The sequence below is a fragment of the Mustelus asterias genome, chromosome 11, assembly GCF_964213995.1.
Source record: "Mustelus asterias chromosome 11, sMusAst1.hap1.1, whole genome shotgun sequence".
Lineage (NCBI taxonomy): Eukaryota > Metazoa > Chordata > Chondrichthyes > Carcharhiniformes > Triakidae > Mustelus > Mustelus asterias.
The window spans coordinates 109,759,319-109,777,137 of record NC_135811.1 but is presented as its reverse complement, the minus strand read 5'-3'; the positions used below and the strand labels follow the sequence as shown (position 1 = coordinate 109,777,137).

The 17,819-nt window shown below is 49.2% G+C and overlaps 1 protein-coding gene across 1 annotated transcript in view; it reads left to right on the top strand.

Annotated features, from left to right (window-relative positions):
• Positions 1-14,739, top strand: part of LOC144500816 (insulin-like growth factor-binding protein 4) — a 43,368-nt gene extending 28,629 nt beyond the window's left edge. Inside the window, exons 2-4 of the mRNA XM_078224286.1 lie at positions 4,202-4,365; positions 7,574-7,702; positions 10,459-14,739. Coding sequence (XP_078080412.1) covers positions 4,202-4,365; positions 7,574-7,702; positions 10,459-10,596 — 431 coding nt within the window. The 3' untranslated portion in view covers positions 10,597-14,739. The remainder of the gene's footprint in view (positions 1-4,201; positions 4,366-7,573; positions 7,703-10,458) is intronic.
• Positions 14,740-17,819: the final 3,080 nt, after the last annotated feature.

The following is a 17,819-nucleotide window of genomic DNA, read 5'->3' as shown; positions in this document are numbered from 1 at the left end:
CCCAAGTAGCCTGCTTCTCATTTTTGGGTTCTGCCCCCTGGTTCAGAGCAACGGCTGTTTCCTGGGAGCTGCCCAGAATTCACAAAAAAAATCCGTCAGATTTGAACCCCCAAATAGTTAATTTCACTGACGTGCTGTAAGAATCTGTTGATGTCGGCAAGGACAAGAGTTGGGTTAAGGATAGAGATCCTGTCGGAATCTCCTGCTGAATATTGGAATTTGCGACTGATCCCAGCACTGCCTGTTAACAGTGGTGTATTTTTAGAATTGGGATGTGATTGGCTGCAGTTAGAGTTGGCACCAAGATAGCCTTTCATTTAACCCTTTGACCTTCAGCGGTGTGGAGAGAAAGGAGGGAGAGAGAGGAGAGGGGGAAGGAAGGGGCAGTGATATGGAGGGAAAGGAGTGAGTGAAAAAAGGGGAATAAAAGGCTTCACAGCTCCAGGGTCCCGGGTTCGATTCCCGGCTCGGGTCACTGTCTGTGTGGAGTTTGCACATTCTCCTCGTGTCTGCGTGGGTTTCCTCCGGGTGCTCCGCTTTCCTCCCACAGTCCAAAGATGTGCGGGTTAGGTTGATTGGCCAGCTTAAAAATTGCCCCTTAGAGTCCTGGGATGTGTAGGTTAGAGGGATTAGCGGGTAAATATGTGGGGGTAGGGCATGGGTGGGATTGTGGTCGGTGCAGACTCGATGGGCCGAATGGCCTCCTTCTGCACTGTAGGGTTTCTATGAGAGTGTAGTTTGCAATCGGGAACCTTGAAGACCGACGGATATTGTATTGTCAGAACACTGGGTTTTTAGCTGTTGTGTTGTTTAGGTTTGGTACGATGGTCTTTAGGACGAGACAGTGTTGACATCAAACCTAGCGACTGTCACATCCCCCGTTTCAAATCAACAACTGGATTGATTGATTGGAACACTAATCGAGTTCCGTTGATAAGGACGCACTGAACATAGAACAATACAGCACAGGAACAGGCCCTTCAGCCCTCCAAGCCCATGCCGCTCCCTGGTCCAAACTAGACCATTCTTTTGTATCCCTCCATTCCCACTCCATTCATATGGCTGTCTAGATAAGTCTTAAACGTTCCCAGTGTGTCCGCCTCCACCACCTTGCCTGGCAGCGCATTCCAGGCCCTCACCACCCTCTGTGTAAAATATGTCCTTCTGATATCTGTGTTAAACCTCCCCCCCTTCACCTTGAACCTATGACCCCTCGTGAACGTCACCACCGACCTGGGGAAAAGCTTCCCACCGTTCACCCTATCTATGCCTTTCATAATTTTATACACCTCTATTAAGTCTCCCCTCATCCTCCGTCTTTCCAGGGAGAACAACCCCAGTTTACCCAATCTCTCCTCATAACTAAGCCCCTCCATACCAGGCAACATCCTGGTAAACCTCCTCTGTACTCTCTCCAAAGCCTCCACGTCCTTCTGGTAGTGTGGCGACCAGAACTGGACGCAGTATTCCAAATGCGGCCGAACCAACGTTCTATACATTTGCAACACCAGACCCCAACTTTTATACTCTATGCCCCGTCCTATAAAGGCAAGCATGCCATATGCCTTCTTCACCACCTTCTCCACCTGTGACGTCACCTTCAAGGATCTGTGGACTTGCACACCCAGGTCCCTCTGTGTATCTACACCCTTTATGGTCCTGCCATTTATCGTATAGCTCCCCCCTACATTATTTCTACCAAAATGCATCACTTCACATTTATCAGGATTGAACTCCATCTGCCAGTTACTGAGCAGTTACTGTGCAGATTTCAGAACCCTGAAATATTATCCACATGAAAGAGCTTATCCCATTTTAACCCATTTCCAGGTAGCAGGGCAGGGAATCGATAACATCACAAAGGCATTGCAATGCGATGTGTAACGGTGATGGTCCAGGCTCTGTCCCATACCCAAGGGTGACCGTGCTGAGAAATTTGGAATTTGTCCCGATGTGCTCATTGCTGAGGAATATGGCTGTGCAGCAAGGAATTCTGGATGCTGCGATGTTCCTTGGGTTGCCAGCTACGACAGGTCATATTGCTGGACGGACTCCCAACTGTAGCCTCCCTGTCCCACCACATCCCACTATCGGGTGTCCATCGTCACTGGGCCCTGACTGCCCACAGCCAATCCAAAGGCAAACTGATTATTAATGACCTGATTGGATGCTCACCCAATCCCTGAGATATCAGCTCCACACCCTCTTCATTGTCCTCACACCCTTCCGAGAGGCCAGAATTAGACACAATTCTCCAGCTGAGGTCTAACCGGTGATTTGTAACCGTTTAACTCGATTTCCTTGTTTTTTATTCAATGCTCATTTACAAAGTAAGAAGTCTCACAACACCAGGTTAAAGTCCAACAGGTTTATTTGGTAGCATGAGCTTTCGGAGCGCTGCTCCTTCATTGGGTGAGGTCATTTACAAAGCCAGTTTTCCTGCCTGCTTTTCCAACCACCTCAGCCCCTGGCCCTGAACTATCCAACATTTGTAAATATCACCCAGGACCTTCTGCTCCTGTCACCCCGCACTTTATTCCTGTTAGATCTCAAATCACTTCTCACAAAGTGCATCACTTCACACTTATCCACATTGAACTGTGTCTGCCTCTCTCACCAGACTGTCACAGAACTGAAATATTGGGGGAATTTTATCAACATGTCTGCCCGAGACTGTTCTATATCTTCCTGTAATCTGCCTGTCCTGTCTGAAACATTGCTAGGCTTTGTATCAGCAATAAGCTTGGAGTTGTATCCCCGACACTCATTGATACATTACACAGTGAGACTGACCCCCGGAGATCCTGCTGCATAATTCACCAACTTGTTCATCACTCCTCTGACAGTGCGGCACTCCCTCAGCACTGACCCTCTGACAGTGCGGCACTCCCTCAGCCCTGACCCTCTGACAGTGCGGCACTCCCTCAGCCCTGACCCCCTGACAATGTGACGCTCCCTCAGCCCTGACCCTCTGACACTGCGGCGCTCCCTCAGCCCTGACCCTCTGACAGTGTGGCACTCCCTCAGCCCTGACCCTCTGACAGTGTGGCACTCCCTCAGCACTGACCCTCTGACAGTGCGGCACTCCCTCAGCCCTGACCCTCTGACAGTGTGGCACTCCCTCAGCACTGACCCTCTGACAGTGCGGCGCTCCCTCAGCCCTGACCCTCTAACAGTGCGGCACTCCCTCAGTACTGACCCTCTGACAGTGCGGCACTCCCTCAGTACTGACCCTCTGACAGTGCGGCACTCCCTCAGTACTGACCCTCTAACAGTGCGGCACTCCCTCAGTACTGACCCTCTGACAGTGCGGCGCTCCCTCAGCACTGACCCTCTGACAGTGCGGCACTCCCTCAGTACTGACCCTCTGACAGTGCGGCACTCCCTCAGTGCGGCACTCCCTCAGTGCTGACCCTCTGACAGTGCGGCACTCCCTCAGCACTGACCCTCTGACAGTGCGGCACTCCCTCAGTACTGACCCTCTGACAGTGCGGCGCTCCCTCAGCACTGACCCTCTGACAGTGCGGCACTCCCTCAGCACTGACTCTCTGACAGTGCGGCACTCCCTCAGCACTGACTCTCTGACAGTGCGGCGCTCCCTCAGCACTGACCCTCTGACAGTGCGGCACTCCCTCAGCACTGACCCTCTGACAGTGCGGCACTCCCTCAGCACTGACCCTCTGACAGTGCGGCGCTCCCTCAGCACTGACCCTCTGACAGTGCGGCACTCCGTCAGCACTGACTCTCTGACAGTGCGGCGCTCCCTCAGCACTGACTCTCTGACAGTGCGGCGCTCCCTCAGCCCTGACCCTCTGACAGTGCGGCACTCCCTCAGCCCTGACCCTCTGACAGTGCGGCACTCCCTCAGTACTGACCCTCTGACAGTGCGGCGCTCCCTCAGCCCTGACCCTCTGACAGTGTGGCACTCCCTCAGTACTGACCCTCTGACAGTGCGGCGCTCCCTCAGCAGTGTGTTCACTGGTGAGATGCAGAGTGGGTGTGGTGTGGCTGTCTCCCATTAACTGATGTTGAACACTGAGCCATGTGTCGCTGTGGATGAGTTCGGGTCTCCACTGTCCACATCCCCCCCTCTCCACGATCTGATCTGCTGACGGAGAGGGCCGATTGGCTGTGGTGATTTTGGAACTGTGTGTGTTTTCACATTGCGGTTGAGGTTTAAATCTGAGTGTTTTTGGTGCAGAAACAGATGATTACTGGGAACTGGAGTACCCAGATGGCAGCCACGTCCCCTGCCATTCCTACGACAAGAAGTGTATCGCCAAACACTATGCCCGGATCCGCGAGAAGACACACAGTAACGGCAGATCAAAGAACAACCACATCCGTGAAGAGCCTCGCATCATGGTGAGTTTTACAACAGCACCGGAACATCTGACAGGCTGCGAATTCCAACTCCACAGATTCCTGAACTGAGAGAGTCTGAATCTCTGTTGCAAAATCATTCACAGAAATTAATCTCGCTCAGGAGAAATCGTTTTGATATTTAATTGATATAAGAAGGGTAGCAACGACAAGCCAGGGGATTACAGGCCAGTGAGCCTAACATCAGTGGTGAGTCTGACATCAGTGGTGGGTAAGTTACTGGGAGGGATTCTGAGGGACAGGATCTACCAATATTTGGATAGTCAAGGTCTGATTAGAGATAGCCAGCAGGGCTTTGTGTGTGGGAAGTCTTGTCTGACAAATCTTTTAGAGTTTTTCAAAGAGGATAGATGAGGGTAGGGCAGTAGATGTTGTTTATATGGACTTTAGCAAGGCCTTAGACAAGGTCCTGTATGGCAGGCTAGTTTGAAAGGTTAGGTCTCATGGGATCCAGAGAGAGCTCGTAAATTTGATTCAAAATTGGCTCGATGGTGGGAAAGTACTGAGGGAGTGCTGCACTGTCAAAGGGTCGGTACTGAGGGAGTGCGGCATTGTCAGAGGGTCCGACAGAGGGAGTGCTGCATTGATGATAAACCAAGTCCCCACTCATTGGATGGTGGATGTGAAAGTTTCCATAGCGCAATTTTCCCCATTCACTTGACCAATGTGGGTGGCACAGTGGTTTAGCACTGCTGTCTCACAGCGCCAGGGAGGCGGGTTTGATTCCCGGCTTGGGTCACTGTCTGTGTGGCGTTTGCATGTTCTCCCCGTGTCTGCGTGGGTTTCCTCCGGCTGCTCTGGTTTCCTCCCACAGTCAGAAAGACGTGCTGGTTAGGTGCATTGGCCATGCTAAATTCTCCCTCAGTGTACCCGAATAGGCGCCGGAGTGTGGCGACTGGGGGATTTTCACAATAACTTCATTGCAGTGTTAATGTAAGCCTTACTTGTGACACTAATAAATAACTTTAAAAATGACCTTTCTCAACTAACATCTCTGAATTAGGGGATCAGCTTGCTGTGTGTGGGATCTTGCTGTGTGCTAATTAGCTGCTAAGTTTCCTTCATTACAGCCGTGGCTACTCTTTATAAAGCTGGTTGTGAAATATTTTGGGATGCTGTGTATAAATTCAGTTCTTTCCATCACTCTGAGCGGATCAGGAATATTGGCCGCACTGCTATCTGATTCACTGCTGGACTCTCCATGTCTGGAGCTGGAGTCGTGTCTTGGACACGACTTTGGAGAAGTGGGGAAATAATTAGCAGGAGTGGAGTCAGTCCCTACCGTGCCCTGTGAGTCCGTGCGGCTGTCTCTGGTGAGTGGCTGAAGCTGTTGAACTCAGTTACTGCACCATAAATCTAATTGATGTGTTTAATTCTTCCTCCAGCTCTCTGGCCCTGACTTGGTCCTGACTTGGCCAGTTCCTGGTGAGTTGGAGACCCCGCCTCACACTCTGACCTTTATTGTTGCTCGAGAGAGCTTGTGCCACACATTTCCCATTCCCCATGGGACAGGATGTCTCCAAATACACATCCCACACCCAACGTTCCCAGAAAAATTACCAGTCCTGGAAATACACAGTCAGTTTACTGGTTACCATCCCAATCATTAACCTTTTGGATCGGGCCAGAGGATCAGGAATTAAATCCTCACCATGAAGCTGACCTTTCCTCTCTCTGGATCTGGCAACGGGTTAATTATTTGGATTGACTCAATCAGATGGATTAGCTTCCAGCTGGGACAATTCCGATCTTTTTCCATTTCAGGACCGGTGATATAAATAGTATTTTCTGTAACTATTTCAATCTGACAATTTTAAAATCAATACCATCCCTCCAGCACTCGAGCTTTCTACACGATGCATTTGTAATCTCGCTAATGTTTTAATTGTTAATCACACCTGTCCATTTTTCTGAATATTTCCCGCTCTGTGATTACAGCCGAACTTTTCCTGATTTATATTTCCTATTTTAAATTCCTTCCGGACAGTTTAAATTCCTCTCTGCTGTATTATCCATTCCTTTAGGATTGGCTGTTCATTTCTGAGCTCCCTCTCAAATGTCTTCACTCAAAACTGCAGACTCAAAACTCCTGGAACATTCCCTTTCTTCAGTTAAAGTGTCGCAGTTTGTGAAATGTATTTTGCTCAAAGTTCCTGAATGTAATTGTTGTTGTGAGTGATCCGGGAGTCTGGAGGCTGGGGGTGATGCGGGGAGGGGATGGTCTCTGCAGAGAGCTGGTGGGTGAGGGTGATGGGGGGGGGTGATGCGGGGGAGGGGGTCTCTGCAGAGTGGGGGTGATGCGGGGGGGTGGGGTCTCTGCAGACTGTGGGTGGGGGTGATGTGGGGGGTTTTTGCAGAGCAGATGTGTTGGGCGGGTCACTGCAGAGTGTGGGTGCGGGTGATGTGGGGGGTCTTTGCAGAGTGGGTGTGATGGGGGGGGTTTTGCAGAGCAGGTGTGTTGGGGGGGTCTCTGCAGAGTGTGGGTGCGGGTGATGTGGGGGGTCTTTGCAGAGTGGGTGTGATGGGGGGTCTTTGCAGAGTGGGGTTGATGCGGGGGGGTCTCTGCAGAGTGTGGGTGGGGGTGATGTGGGGGGTCTTTGCAGAGTGGGTGTGATGCGGGGGGGTCTCTGCAGAGTGTGGGTGGGGGTGATGTGGGGGGTCTTTGCAGAGTGGGGGTGATGCGGGGGGTGTCTCTGCAGAGTGTGGGTGGGGGTGATGTGGGGGCTCTTTGCAGAGTGGGGGTGATGCGGGGGGGGTCTCTGCAGAGTGTGGGTGGGGGTGGTGTGGGGGGTCTTTGCAGAGTGGGGATGATGCGGGGGGGGTCTCTGCAGAGTGTGGGTGGGGGTGGTGTGGGGGGTCTTTGCAGAGTGGGGGTGATGCGGGGGGGGGTCTCTGCAGAGTGTGGGTGGGGGTGGTGTGGGGGGTCTTTGCAGAGTGGGGGTGATGCGGGGGGGGGTCTCTGCAGAGTGTGGGTGGGGGTGGTGTGGGGGGTCTTTGCAGAGTGGGGATGATGCGGGGGGGGGGTCTCTGCAGAGTGTGGGTGGGGGTGGTGTGGGGGGTCTTTGCAGAGTGGGGGTGATGCGGGGGGGGTCTCTGCAGAGTGTGGGTGGGGGTGATGTGGAGGTCTTTGCAGAGTGCTGGTGGGTCAGTGTGGCCATTCCGTGCTGTTCTAACTCTTGCTGTTTTTCAGGGGCCGTGTCAAGGTGAGTTGCAGCGAGTGCTGGAGAGGTTTGCGATGTCGCTGAGTCAGACACATGGGGATCTGTACCATATTCCTATCCCCAACTGTGACAAGAAGGGATTTTATCATCCAAAGCAGGTGTGTATTTTATTAGCAATCGCCCTGAAATGCTGCAGCCGTGTTTTCACTCAGGTGGATTCTGCATTTTTATTCATCCCCCCGGAAAGATGCGCAGCTTCCCAGAGAAAAACTGAAAATAAACAGCTGCGTTGCTGCTACTGACATTATGTATGAATCAATGGAACAATAGCAGCAGAGTAAAGCTCCCTCTACACTGTCCCCATCAAACACTCCCAGGACAGGTACAGCGTGGGGTTAGATACAGAGTAAAGCTCCCTCTACACTGTCCCCCATCAAACACTCCCAGGACAGGTACAGCGTGGGGTTAGATACAGAGTAAAGCTCCCTCTACACTGTCCCCATCAAATACTCCCAGGACAGGTACAGCATGGGGTTAGATACAGAGTAAAGCTCCCTCTACACTGTCCCCATCAAACACTCCCAGGACAGGTACAGCGTGGGGTTAGAAACAGAGTAAAGCTCCCTCTACACTGTCCCCATCAAACACTCCCAGGACAGGTACAGCGTGGGGTTAGATACAGAGTAAAGCTCCCTCTACACTGTCCCCATCAAACACTCCCAGGACAGGTACAGCGTGGGGTTAGATACAGAGTAAAGCTCCCTCTACACTGTCCCCATCAAACACTCCCAGGACAGGTACAGCATGGGGTTAGATACAGAGTAAAGCTCCCTCTACACTGTCCCCATCAAACACTCCCAGGACAGGTACAGCGTGGGGTTAGAAACAGAGTAAAGCTCCCTCTACACTGTCCCCATCAAACACTCCCAGGACAGGTACAGCGTGGGGTTAGATACAGAGTAAAGCTCCCTCTACACTGTCCCCATCAAACACTCCCAGGACAGGTACAGCACGGGGTTAGATACAGAGTAAAGCTCCCTCTACACTGTCCCCATCAAACACTCCCAGGACAGGTACAGCTCGGGGTTAGATACAGAGTAAAGCTCCCTCTACACTGTCCCCCATCAAACACTCCCACAGCACGGGGTTAGATACAGAGTAAAGCTCCCTCTACACTGTCCCCATCAATCACTCCTGGGACAGGTACAGCACGGGGTTAGATACAGAGTAAAGCTCCCTCTACACTGTCCCCATCAAACACACCCACAGCACGGGGTTAGATACAGAGTGAAGCTCCCTCTACACTGTCCCCATGAAACACTCCCAGGACAGGTACAGCACAGGGTTAGATCCAGAGAAAAGCTCCCTCTACACTGTCCCCATCAAACACTCCCAGGACAGGTACAGCACAGGGTTAGATCCAGAGAAAACCTCCCTCTACACTGTCCCCATCAAACACTCCCATGACAGGTACAGCACGGGGTTAGATACAGAGTAAAGCTCCCTCTACACTGTCCTCATCAAACACAGTAAGAAGATTAACAACACCAGGTTAAAGTCCAACAGGTTTATTTGGTAGCAAAAGCCACACAAGCTTTCGAGGCTCTAAGCCCCAGGACAGATACAGCACGGAGTTAGATACAGAGTAAAGCTCCCTCTACACTGTCCCCATCAAACACTCCCAGGACAGGTACAGCACGGGGTTAGATACAGAGTAAAGCTCCCTCTACACTGTCCCCATCAAACACTCCCAGGACAGGTACAGCACAGGGTTAGATCCAGAGAAAACCTCCCTCTACACTGTCCCCATCAAACACTCCCATGACAGGTACAGCACGGGGTTAGATACAGAGTAAAGCTCCCTCTACACTGTCCTCATCAAACACAGTAAGAAGATTAACAACACCAGGTTAAAGTCCAACAGGTTTATTTGGTAGCAAAAGCCACACAAGCTTTCGAGGCTCTAAGCCCCAGGACAGATACAGCACGGAGTTAGATACAGAGTAAAGCTCCCTCTACACTGTCCCCATCAAACACTCCCAGGACAGGTACAGCACGGGGTTAGATACAGAGTAAAGCTCCCTCTACACTGTCCCCATCAAACACTCCCAAGACAGGTACAGCACGGGGTTAGATAGTTATTTTCTGCAGCTTTTTGATTTTGATAAATTAGGTTTTTTTTTGATTTTGAACTGTTTTGAACAGGAAGGGGCTTAGAGCCTCGAAAGCTTGTGTGGCTTTTGCTACCAAATAAACCTGTTGGACTTTAACCTGGTGTTGTTAATCTTCTTACTGTGTTTACCCCAGTCCAACGCCGGCATCTCCACATCATGACTCTCATCAAACACTCCCAGGACAGGTACAGCACAGGGTTAGATACAGAGTAAAGCTCCCTCTACACTGTCCCCATCAAACACTCCCAGGACAGGTACAGCACGGGGTTAGATACAGAGTAAAGCTCCCTCTACACTGTCCCCATCAAACACTCCCAGGACAGGTACAGCATGTGGTTAGATACAGAGTAAAGCTCCCTCTACACTGTCCCCATCAAACACTCCCAGGACAGGTACAGCACGGGGTTAGATACAGAGTAAAGCTCCCTCTACACTGTCCCCATCAAACACTCCCAAGACAGGTACAGCACGGGGTTAGATACAGTTATTTTCTGCAGCTTTTTGATTTTGATAAATTAGGTTTTTTTTTGATTTTGAACTGTTTTGAACAGGAAGTGTGTTGGGTTTGCTGCCAATTTCTCTGATTGGAATACTTTAATGGTCGAATGTTCCAGTCATTGAGAATCTCTGTATTTCCATTTCCAACTTGCCAATGCTGGTATTGAGCTGTGCTTTTGCCAATGCATGGATCGGACTGAATGGAATTGTTGGAACACATTGCTGTGTGTTTTACTCCGCAGTGTCACCCATCTCTGCATGGGCAGCGTGGGAAATGCTGGTGCGTTGAACCAAAGACAGGGGTGAAGGTGAAAGGCTCTCCAGAGGTGCAAGGAGACATCGACTGTCAGCAGTTCCTCATGGAACAGGCAAAGGAGTGAATCTGTCCACTCCAGCGGGAAGATCCTTCATCCTTCTCCCCAAAAAAACTAGCTCTCTTTCTGATACTGTCCTGAATTGAAGAGATGAGCTGCTTCAAGTTGACTCAGTGCGTTCTGTGGGAATGTGTAATCCAACCCATTCAAACCCCACAAATCACTCATCATCTACTTTGACGATCACAGAATCTCTCTGAGCTTCTTTGCTTCTTCTAGAGGTTTCTGTTGTTGAATGTCTTCCAATTTTGATATTTTTCTGACAATCTTATCCACGTTCCTCTTGCTTGTTCCTCTCAGTTTGCTTCATTCTGAGCTCTTTGCTGATGTGAATTGAACACTCTCACCCTGTCAGTGTCTCCAAAATCACAATCAGTGTGAATGGAGTGTGCTGAGAACATGAGCCAGACAGTGGGTGTGACAGACAGCTGTATCAGGCAGTGCTGGTGTGGACATTGAAGAACAGCAACAGTATTTCCTTCCCACTGTGTGCCAGTCTAGTCGTGTGGAAAAGGTGCTTTGATGTGGGTGGCAAACTGAACAAAATCCTTTAAACCAGAGCAAGTTGTGCCTTCCCTGAGTACCCTGGTAGAAAGTGTCTCACCCCAGCCCCTGAGAAAGAGCATCGACATTTCCACTATTCAGGAGGGTGGTGCGTGGAGTCTGGGTGTGCGTGGAGTCTGGGTGTGCGTGGAGTCTGGGTGTGCGTGGAGTCTGGGTGTGCGTGGAAAATCACCATCTCACTGACTGCCAGGCATCTGTTTCATGCCAGAGCCTCTGTGTTGACAGAATATGGGATTCTGATGCAATATTACATTGTCAGTAGGAGTGTGTGTGTGTCTGTGTGCGTGCGTGCGTGTGCGTGCATGCGTGTCTGCACGTGCGTGTCTGCGTGCGCGCTGTGCCCATTGTGGAGTAGCCCAAACAATACCCCATTAAGGTCCTATCCATTCTACCTTCAATGACCTTTCTGGCCACACAGAAATCTTCTGATTCTGCTCTTAGTTCCTGTAAGCCTCCCCACAGGAATCACAGAATCCCTGCAGTGTCGAAGAGACCATTCAGCCCATTGAGTCTGCACCACCTCTCTGACAGAGCATCTTACCCAGACATAACTGTCAGTGTTTGAACAGGACTCAGATGGAAGATCCTCCCAAAGACATGATCACATCACTTGTTCACTCAATGTCCAATCAGGGTTAAGATCAACCCATGGTCTCTGAGCATTGATAGGCTTTGTGAGAAGCTCCATTAGTTACATTCTTTGCTGTTTAGTTAGCCCTGAGGATTTTGATCACATCACTCTTCAGGCGAGTTAAAATCAGGTTACAACACTTACCAGGGTTTGAGTTTGAGGTCAAACTATCACAGAGTTCAAGTCCTTGAGGAAAGGAAGTGAGACATTTTCTCCTTCCCCTAGGGTTGAGGGAGGGAGTGTGATTCGAAGATTCCCGGATGCAGGGAGAGGCTGGGCACGAACACGGAAGCACCCAGAACCGGGAGGTTCTGGAAAATGAAAGATGTTAGCATTTTTAAAAAGGGGGCAATGCCATGCGAAATAATGAGGGGTAAATGGTCGATAAATCCGTGGATAAACGCAAGGAGAGAGTTGGATGTTTCTGCTGCTGTGTAATCCCGTAGCAAACATGAAGAGGCCAGTTTAAAATAGTCTCATGATGCAACATGTGTTTACATCCTCTCTGTCTCAGAATTCAGAAACAATCTCCCAGTTTGTGCATTTCCCGAGTTACTCCCGGCCTGTGATACTCGATTCGTCATGGTCTGACTGACAGTTTGAGCTTTGTCGCATCAAACCACCTTTTGTCTCCCGATAGCACAGAGCAGTTTCACTGGTGCAGATGTTGGTCTGGGCGAGAAGATAATCACAACCATATCATTGCACCAAGTGGAGTGTTCAGTGCCATTCTTATATTCAATGGGGGAAAATCCAACCAATGGATTGTGAAGGAATAAAATATAATTTTGTTTAAATTTTCCCCACATTGTTACTCCCTTCACATCGAATCAGCTCTCTGTTACACATCAAACTCAGCCAGAAGGGGCTGTGAGGAGTGGGTGAAGCAGAGAGCAGGAGGATTGACCAACAGAGGAAGTAAGAAGTCTCACAACACCAGGTTAAAGTTTGGTATCACGAGCTTTCGGAGCACTGCTCCTTCATCAGGTGAGTCACTTGATTCCAAATAAACCTGTTGGACTTTAACCGGGTGTTGTGAGAATTCTTACTGTGCCCACCCCAGTCCAACGCCGGCATCTCCACATCATGGCTACACGTGAAGGTGAGAGGAATAGAGGGAAGTGGGGCTGGGTGGGGAGAGATCATTTGAATGGGCGGAGGTTCGTGTGGAGTAGAAAGACCAGCATGGAGCATTGGGCTGAATGGCCTGTTTCTGATCAATAGTAATTGTCAGATTCAGTGAATGATAAAATTCCCCTGCCCCAGACTGAGAGATTGAGCTAACCCACGCTCCTCAAATGGATAATTTGATTTGACAATATCACAGGTTGATTGTGACAGTCCAGGCACCTGCCCCAGCTGAGGGTTGAAGCTTAAAACTCCTTCAGTGTTTTTCACAGAAAGATGTCCAGGCCCCAGTTCAAAAAGAATCCTTCCATTGGGAATAGTTGAACCAAAGACTATGTCACATTTTGTTGTTTTTCTGCCTCTGGCAATGAGGTGGATTCTCTCGTGTTCTATCTCTGGGTTTGTTGACTGCTTTCTGATTCCCTATCACCGAGTGGACATTGAGTTCTTGCTGAATGAAGAGAGAGAAACTGTCCTTGAATGTGGTGAGCATAAAGCCTGAGGATAATAGAGAGGAATGACTGGGGCCGCAGACACCATGAATAACTGCACATGACCCGACTGAGGATTCCTAACTCATGGAACGCACTGCCAATCAGCTCAGTAACTCGAGCATTAGAAAATATTTTGACAGATTAGCATTTGTTTCTGGAACAGACTGAAAGGGAGAAGTGTTGAGGCAGCAACAGGGAGCGCAAATCTTCCTGTTCCCAGTTGCTACCGTTCGTCTCTCACTGAGAAACTGGGAGCTCCCCTCGAATGTCGCTTGAGTAACAGCTGATCTCAGTTCTCCATGTCCGAGAGAAACACTGACTAACACGGGACAAGGGGAAACGCTCCCTGCTTCCCACACTGACTGGTAATGTCCAGACTGACCTCACTCCTGTGAGCCAGATCTCAAATCTGTTCCTCATTCAGCATTAAGCTGGGAATTTTTCCCAGAGAGAGCCAAGTTCCCTTTGACAGTGAGGTCACCAGTGGGCAGATTCTCACTGGCTCTGGGATTGGATTGCTGGCAGAGATCTGTCACTGGGTTATGGTTGGACCTTCTCTCTGTCGTGGCATTTCACTGCTTCAACCCTTGAATTGCTTCAGACTCTGCTCTTGACCTCGGCTTTAATGTAGCAACTAAATTCTCAACGACTTCCTGATATTGGAACCTGTGGAATTCGTTGCCCCAAAGTGCGGGGGATGCTGGGACAGTGAGTAAATTTAAGGAGGAGTTAGACAGATGTTTAATTGGGAATGGGTTGAAGGGTTATGGGGAGAAGGCAGGAAAATGGGGATGGGGAGTATATCAGCCATGATCGAATGGCCGAGCAGACTCGATGGGCCGAATGGCCTAATTCTGCAACATATCAGACCCTGAATATATTCATTTCTGTATCCACCAATCCACCACGCTCTCTCCATCTCACCTCACGCTTTACCTGAGTAAACTTTGAAGAGATTCCAGGTGATTCTATGTTGTTGAATGTGACGTCCGCTCCATCAGTATATTGTCTGACGTAGAAAGAAATTCCTCAGAGACATGAGACGGTGCAGAAACAGGAAAAGGGGATTGTGTCGAGACTGTCGCAACTTGTGAGCAAAGGAAGGAATCAAAAAACTGATGATGTTAACTTCAATTATACAAAGATTAGGGACATGTGATTACCAACACATCAGGTCTGCATTTTACACTCTGCTGATGGCAATCTTTAATACCTGTGATATTCAGAACCATTTTTTAAAAATACTATGTTAGAGCGTGTTTTTGTAAAGTATTGAAATGTAATAAATGCTAAGACAATAAATCAAATGACGCTGCTGTGTCACTTCCTGAATATTGTTGAGTTTGCATCGTCTCCTACTCTTTCTACTTCTCATTATCAGAGCTGTTTGTGGAGTCTTGCTGTGCACAAAATGACTGCCATGTTTTCTACATCACAACAGTGACCACCGTGTGAGGAAAAGTATTTCTTTGCCAATTAAGTGCTTTTTGATGTCCTGAACTCATGAAAAATGTGACAGAAATACGACTGTATCAGTGTTCAGAGGCGATACTCGTAAATCAAACATCTACAGCTCCTTGTGGCAGAGCTTTCCAAACCTTCACATCGCTCTGAGTAAAAATAATTCTCCTCATCTCCGTCCTAGATGGCTGCCTGAATAATAAAGTTTCTCCTGAATTCCTTCCTGGATTTATTAGTGGGAATATTTGATCGTTGCCCCTATCTCTGCCCTTCTCCACATCTGAAAACCCTGGACTGAGGGACATGTGCAAGAGAGCAGCTCGATGGACCCGTCAGGATGCAGTGTCATTGGTGGCTGCTGCTCCCGTCCCCCCCACAACTGGCATTTTACAATTGGCAGCCAGGCATCAGGTGGTCACCCAGAAATGACCAATTGATGCTTTAAGAGGCCACTTTCCTATCAGGTTACCCAACCTTCAGCCTCTTTATTCTTTCCTGAGAGTTGTAACCTCAATAACTAGATACAGCCCATTGGATAAGATAGGAAAGTTTAGAGTCTGTGGCCAGGCTCACTTCTGAGCGCAACAAGCATTCCTTGCATGAATTCCTGGGCTGAGAGGATTGTTCAGTTGAGACAGAGGGTAGCGGTCGAAGGGTCTTTTTCCGGCTGGAGGTCTGTGACCAGTGCTGTTCCGCAGGGCTCTGTACTGGGACCTCTGCTATTTGTGATATATATAAATGATTTGGAAGAAGGTGTAACTGGTGTAATCAGCAAGTTTGCGGATGACACGAAGATGGCTGGACTTGCGGATAGCGAAGAGCATTGTCGGGCAATACAGCAGGATATAGATAGGCTGGGAAATTGGGCGGAGAGGTGGCAGATGGAGTTTAATCCGGATAAATGCGAGGTGATGCATTTTGGAAGAAATAATGTAGGGAGGAGTTATACAATAAATGGCAGAGTCATCAGGAGTATAGAAACACAGAGGGACCTAGGTGTGCAGGTCCACAAATCCTTGAAGGTGGCAACACAGGTGGAGAAGGTGGTGAAGAAGGCATATGGTATGCTTGCCTTTATAGGACGGGGTATAGAGTATAAAAGCTGGAGTCTGATGATGCAGCTGTATAGAACGCTGGTTAGGCCACATTTGGAGTACTGCGTCCAGTTCTGGTCGCCGCACTACCAGAAGAACGTGGAGGCGTTAGAGAGAGTGCAGAGAAGGTTTACCAGGATGTTGCCTGGTATGGAGGGTCTTAGCTATGAGGAGAGATTGGGTAGACTGGGGTTGTTCTCCTTGGAAAGACGGAGAATGAGGGGAGATCTAATAGAGGTGTACAAGATTATGAAGGGGATAGGTAGGGTGAACGGTGGGAAGCTTTTTCCCAGGTCGGAGGTGACGTTCACGAGGGGTCATGGGCTCAAGGTGAGAGGGGCGAAGTATAACTCAGATATCAGAGGGACGTTTTTTACACAGAGGGTGGTGGGGGCCTGGAATGCGCTGCCAAGTAGGGTGGTGGAGGCAGGCACGCTGACATCGTTTAAGACTTACCTGGATAGTCACATGAACAGCCTGGGAATGGAGGGATACAAACGATTGGTCTAGTTGGACCAAGGAGCGGCACAGGCTTGGAGGGCCGAAGGGCCTGTTTCCTGTGCTGTACTGTTCTTTGTTCTTTGTTCTTTGAGTAGAAGGAGCCTGTATGAACTTTAGAAGAATGCGAGTGGATCGCATTGTTATGGATAAGATTGTGAGAGGGTTTGACAGGGTTGATGCTGAGAGGCTGTTTCATAGAATCATAGAATATACAACATGGAGACAGGCCCTTCGGCCCAAACTGGTCCATGCCAACCAAAAAACCCATCTAAGCTAACCCCATTTGCCTGCATTTGGCCCATATCCCTCTAAACCTTTCCTATCCATGTATCTGTCCAAATGCCTTTTAAATGTTGTCAATGTCCCTGCCTCAACCACTTCCTCCGGCAGCTCATTCCACACACGCACCACCCTCTGTGTAAAAAAGTTGCTCCTCAGGTTCCCATTAATTCTTTCCCCTCTTAACTTAAACCTGTGCCCTCTAGTTCCCGATTCCCCGACCCTGGGAAGAAGATTGAGTGCATACACTCTATCCATGCCTCTCATGATCTTATACATCTCTATAAGATCACCCCTCAGTTTCCTACACTCCAAAGAGAAAAGTCCTAGCCTGTCCAATCTCTCCCTATAATTCAGTCCCTTGAGTCCTGGCAACACCCTTGTAAATCTCTTCTGCACTCTCTCCAGTTTAATAACATTTTTCCTGTAGCAAGGCGACCAAAACTGAACACAGTACTCCAGGTGCGGCCTCACCAACATTCTGTATAACTGCAACATAATTTCCCAACTCCTGTACTCAATGCCCTGACTGACGAAGGCCAGCATTCCAAAAGCCTTCTTCACTGCCCGATCTACCTGTGACTCCACTTTGAGAACTGTGCACCTAAACTCCAAGGTCCCTCTGTTCCATGATACTCCCGAGGGTCTGACCATTCACCATGAAAGTTCTAGCTTGATTTGACTTTCCAAAATGCAACACCTCACACTTATCTATATTGAACTCCATTTGCCATTTCTCGGCCCACTTCCCCAGCTAATCAAGATCCTGCTGCAATTTTTGATAACTTTCCTCATTGTCTACAATACCACCTATTTTAGTGTCATCCGCAAACTTACTGATCATGCCTTGTACATTCTCATCCAAATTGTTGATACAGATAAGAAACAGCAATGGTCCCAGCACTGAGGCACACCACTAGTCACAGGCCTCCAGTCCGACAAGCATCCATCCACCATCACCCTCTGCTTCCTACCATCAAGCCAATTGTATATCCAATTTGCCAGCTCTCCCTGGATTTCATGTGATCTAACCTTCCACAGCAGACTACCATGTGGAACTTTATCAAAGGCCTTACT